At 36.4% G+C, this 5,398-nt stretch overlaps 1 protein-coding gene across 1 annotated transcript; it reads right to left on the bottom strand.

The window, feature by feature from the left end:
• Positions 1-525: 525 nt before the first annotated feature.
• Positions 526-4,126, bottom strand: eif2s1a (eukaryotic translation initiation factor 2, subunit 1 alpha a). Its single transcript, XM_084097860.1, has 7 exons — positions 3,947-4,126; positions 3,427-3,674; positions 3,261-3,340; positions 2,074-2,225; positions 1,757-1,961; positions 1,239-1,382; positions 526-1,105 (listed from the first exon to the last, which is right to left on the bottom strand). The coding sequence occupies exons 2-7, from the start codon at positions 3,665-3,667 to the stop codon at positions 980-982; spliced, it is 948 nt and encodes a 315-aa protein (XP_083953986.1). The 5' UTR covers positions 3,668-3,674; positions 3,947-4,126; the 3' UTR covers positions 526-979.
• Between the last annotated feature and the right edge of the window lie 1,272 nt (positions 4,127-5,398).

The following is a 5,398-nucleotide window of genomic DNA, read 5'->3' as shown; positions in this document are numbered from 1 at the left end:
TAAAAGTATAAATACATTTTTTAAATTTTTTTTTTTACATTTCTTCGTATATTTATTTATTATTGTCATCTTTGGCATTCCATACATATGGCAATTTATCTGTTCAATAAAATACATTACTAATAAAACCTTCATGTCCACATCACTTTTACATTTCAAATCCGCCAGTTTTTGCTATCTCCGAAAAGCCAATGTTGATTCTTGTTTTATAACGAGCTCTGTCACGTTCTCCTGCCAGCAGACTCTCCTCTGTTCAGCGTTTTTTTTTTTAAAGTGATTCCCAGAAGGTTCGACCTTTCTCACTTGCTGTGACAACTAACCTATGCCACTAACACACATCAAAGTAGCCGGAGCAACTTTTCTCTATTTACCCATATGAAGAGACACACACAAGCAAGTGACGTATACATGCAATTTCCCTCAAAAAACATTCTGACAGGTCTAAAACAAATTTAGTCAGGACAGTTATCCTTTGTAAGATATGTAATGTTCATATTACATGAAGCAAAATAACAGGACAAACGCTTTGGGAAAAAGAAAATGCTTGTTTTTATTAGTTCTGCATCCACAACAGAGGGCTCTGATAAAGAGAAGTAAACTGGTTGGTTGTCTATATTTTGTCAAGAATTACAGAGATCACAAACAGCATCTTTCTTGAATAAGGCTGGCGACAGAAAGGTCACTTAAAACAACCACAATGTTGAAATAGTATCTATATTAATACATCCAAAGCAAAACTCTAGTGTTCATGGAAGGAATTCCTGCAACAACTCATAAGATAAGCAAATGTCCATGAAAATAATCCACTTCCACTGCCTGCTACAAGTGGAACATAAAATTCACCCTTAATCTGCTAGTTATCATGGAAGCAGTGCTTTCCATCAATGCCTTTTCAGTCCTTTTGGTGCGATAAACAATTCACTGTAACTCAAGTCTCCCGAATGATATTGGAAATGCTAGTTTATTGTCTATCTTCAAGCTAGTCATCGGTCTTGGCCTCCATCTCCTCTGCATCATCATCTCCGTCCACCTCGGCATTCTCTCTCTCCAGCCGTTCTAACTGTCGAGCCAGTTCTGTCTCATCTGTGTCCGTTACGACTTTTGGCTGTGGGGATTGAAACAGGTCAAATGCTACATTCAAGAAAGCAAGATTTACAGCAGCATACTGAACTATATCTTCAGTTAGCAAAGTCTCCGTGTCAGAATAATGAGAAATCATGACCTGTAGAATTTCTCACCTCCATCTGAATGTTGAAGACGCCTCTCTTCTCTTCGATCTTCTCTTTAATGACAGCCATGGCTTGATTGAGCACAGAAAGGCCCTCTGTGCGCTCCAGTGTGGTTGTGGTCATAACGTAACGTGGAGGGGCAATCAAGTTGATCTGCAACAAAAGCAATGTAATAGTGAGCAAGTCTGGATTGTAATAGTGAGCAAAGTGTTCACTTGGTTTAAAAAAAAAGAAAAAAAGTTTGCATTTAAAAATCCTACGTCTAAGATGTAGGGAAATACGTAATTTTTACTTGATTTTTCAAGACCTGTGTCTTTAATAAAAAAAATATTTTGCCAAACTACTTAATTTTTTTTATTCTTTTAATGAGCCATTTTTCCTTTTTTTTGTTACACACCATCCTAAAAATATCTAAATAAATTTAGAAATTAAAAACATGTTCATCATAACATGGTGTACTCAAGTCTCTGTATGTATGAATTGCATTTTGAAAGCATTTTTGAATAAATGAATATATCAGTTTTTACCTTGATTGGCATGCACTCTGTTGAACACGTCAGTCCAGCCCTCAAAGCTTCTTTCACTGCGTCTATGCCCTCATAGCCATAGCAGGCCACCTCAATGTCCGCTCTTATTTTGACAGCCTGCGGAGTGAGTCGTCTGTTGATGTTGTCAATCAGGACGGCCCTTTCCTCCTCCGTCAATTCCAGACAATCTAAAATGGATGGGTCCCTACACAGAAAAATAAACCACATCTTTATACAGACGTTGTGAAGTTAAAAAACATCTTTACAGAAACAAGGTCGTTTCATAGCCAGTGGTTGATAGATGAATGCATACTTACGACACAGCCTGCTTAAAGATGTCATAGGCTCCGTATCCAGGCCGCTTGTACTTCTCATCGAACACCCAAGCAGTTCGCTGGTACAGACTCTCGAGCTGCTCATCTTTGGTGTACTCTAGGACTTCAGCGACGTGCCTCAAAATGCTGTAAACCTAGAACAAACATACACACAGCATCTACGAAACCACTATCTCAAGTGAGCAGCTGGACAAGGTAAGCCGCCTTTGATTATGTAGCGCTTTATACAATACACATTGTTTCAAAACAGCTTCACAATAATAAACAGGATAAAAATGATGCAAACTTCAAATATAAAACTGCTGCAAGATAGAATTACAGAAGACAATAGTGTCATTATTCATTTCAAGCCAGTGTTGATTCAATTCAGTTCAATATTTATGTAAAGTTAATCAATAATGAAACTAGTTCAGTTCAGATATAAGCAGCTCCACAGAAGACAAGAGTCATTATGCAGCTCAAGTCAATTCAGTGTGGATTCAATTCAGTTCAATAACATTGCCAATGTTGCAAAATTAGTCAGTTATGAAACGAAGTTATAATGCAGCTCTGCAGAAAACAGCTCAAACAGTCATTATTAGGGGTGTAACAATATATCGTGTCACAATATATCACAATACAAAAATTAAACGATCTGTATTGTGTATAGTTAACCCAAAATAAAAATTGCTGTGTGAGTATATAATGTATAATAATGCAATGGGGGAATATTTGTGGGTCCTGATAATGCCAAATGTCTCATGTTACGAGTAAAAAGTGGCCTATATTATTTGAAATATATCTAGTCAGTGACAGAGTGCAAGCATATTCGTCTGAAATATTTCTGAATATTTCCAGCTTCAGAATATTTATATTCTCATGTCACTATTGTCCTGTGCATGGGGTTACCAGCACCAAGTCCAAGCCTATTCATTTTAATCAACAGTACATTGTTTTGTGAATCTTTACCATATGCCTATGTAGTATCACAATAATATTGTATTGTGAGTTCAGTATCGTGATATGTATCGAATCGTGACATGAGGGTATCGTTACACCCCTAGTCATCATTATCCATCTCAATTCAGTTCAAATTCAAGATCGACAATATTACTAAATATTAAGAGTCTTTTAAACCTGGTCAAGGTGATCAAAGTGTATTCACCATTAAACAGGCAAGGCATACTCACGGTTTTAGATTTTGTGAACTTGTCTTCGCATTTAATGGCCTCTTCAGGAGACACTCTTCTTTTGGATAAATCAATGTAGCCTGTGGAAATGTGGATATCACAGGTTAAAAATGGAAGAATGGATGGAAAAAAAAGCAAGAAACTTACATTTAAAACACAGTCCCACCTTTCTCCTTATCCACACGAATGACCACCACGCATTCATTGCGTCCGATCCGGATGAGTTTGTTGATGGATCTGATTCGTCTTCTGGAGAGCTCGCTGAGCAGGATCATTCCCTCGATGTTGTTGTACTCCAGCAGGCTCACATAGGCGCCCATCTCTGCTATCGACCTGACATTGACCATCACCACATCTTCCACCTCTGGAAACCTGTGCTGGTAGAATCTACAGCTGAGTCCTGGCATCTTGAACCTGGAGGAGCGAAAAGCTCTCATGTGAGAATGCTGTCTATGTAGAAATCTCACTAGGTTTTGAGACACAGCCAGAGGATGTAGAATGAGAAAAGCTTCTCAGTTAAACGGCTTTTTATATGGAAGTGAAGTGTGAAGACTGGAGGCATACAAATCCACCATTATTTTTTAAACATACGGTAAACTATAACATATAACTCGCAGACTAACTGATATGAGAACAATTTAGCACAAACCACACTAACGTTACTTTCTGCCACAACAACCACTTACCGATATACAGGAGAAATGTGTACAGGGATTTAGTCAACGTCCTTTATTTGATGATGAAAATCCAAGTGCATAAATACAAAATAAGAAGTAAGAGAAACGGAAAAGCGGTGTCTCTGCTCCCTATTTCATCAGCATGTTGAAAAGCAGGCGGAAGAGGAAGTCATTATTTTGTTCGCGGCTTGTTAAGTTGCTCTGTACCGCCATCTTGTGATTCGGAGGCGCACTCGCAGACCGGAAGATTCGGTGAAAACGCTTCAGAAAATATCTTTTAAAAAAATCCATTACATTTCCCACAGTAAATATTTACATTATGCAAACACCTGTTATTCATAACATCACACAATGGTACTTACTTAATATTAATATCTTGGTACTTATTGAGAGGTTTATGGGTGATTTCCAGGTCACATTGTTTTGATTTGGCTAACTTACTTATCAAAGCCAGATTTTTAATCAAAATAGCAAAACAGTTTTGAAATATTATTACAATTTAAAATAACAGTAATATGAAGGCTACTTTATTTATGTGATGACAGAGCTGCATTTTCAGCATCATTACTCCAGGCTTTAGTGTCACATGATCATTCAGAAATTATTCTAATATGCTGATTTGGTGCTTAAGAAACATTTCTGATTATCAATGTTGAAAACAGTTCTGCTGCTTAATAATTTTGTGAAACCTGTGATTGCCTATTCAGGATTCTTTGGTGAATAGAAAGTACTAAAGAACAGCATTGGTTTGAAATAGATATTTTTTTGTAAATATGTAAACATCTTTATTGTCACTTTTGATTGATTTAATGTATCCTTTCTGGACTGAACAAATGTATTAATTCTTTCAAAAACACTTTATTTTGAGATGTCCTTGTTACAGTGTAATTGTAGTGCTGAGTAATATTTATTTTATTAACAATTAAGCACAATTCCCTCACCAGTCTCATAACCTGTAATGCATGTGGATGTTTTACTTTTGAGTTTATAATTCTCATTAGGCTACTGTAGCCTAATAAGCACATAGCCCAATGAAAATCATCTTGCCAGAACAGTACAAAAATGTGAAATACAGTATAGAACCTTGGAAAACTCACAATTGATTCCCCCCCAGGATAAGGAGAACGGGTCCAAAACATTTAGATTAGGGTACAATTCTCATTATTAACTATGACATTTGCCTCAATAAAAGAATTACTGCTTATTAATAGTAAGTAAGGTAGTTGTCAAGTTTATATATTAGGGATGTAGAATATGGTCATGCAGAATAAGGCATTAATATGTGCTTTATAAGTACTAATAAACAGCCCAGATCCTTATAAAATGCATGCTAATAAGCAACTAGTTAATAGTGAGGATTGGACCATAAACTAAAGTGTTACTGTAAATTTATTTAACTCCAAATCAGGTCCTATATTTTAAGTGGTAATTTAATTCATAGTTTGTTTTCCAACACTGTTC

This window comes from Abramis brama (assembly GCF_963993115.1).
Source record: "Abramis brama genome assembly, chromosome: 21".
NCBI lineage: Eukaryota > Metazoa > Chordata > Actinopteri > Cypriniformes > Leuciscidae > Abramis > Abramis brama.
The sequence above is the reverse complement of the archived record's forward strand: the minus strand, read 5'-3'. Positions and strand labels throughout refer to the sequence as shown.

What these genes read in the sequence shown, in the direction of transcription:
- eif2s1a (XM_084097860.1), bottom strand. Translation starts at nt 3,667, where the DNA reads ATGCCAGGACTCAGCTGTAGATTCTACCAGCACAGGTTTCCAGAGGTG. An exon ending in ATCTTTAAGCAGGCTGTGTC is followed by an intron (nt 1,962 to 2,073) that starts GTAAGTATGCAT and finishes TTTTCTGTGTAG; the next exon opens with GGACCCATCCATTTTAGATT. An exon ending in CAGAGTGCATGCCAATCAAG is followed by an intron (nt 1,383 to 1,756) that starts GTAAAAACTGAT and finishes CTTTTGTTGCAG; the next exon opens with ATCAACTTGATTGCCCCTCC.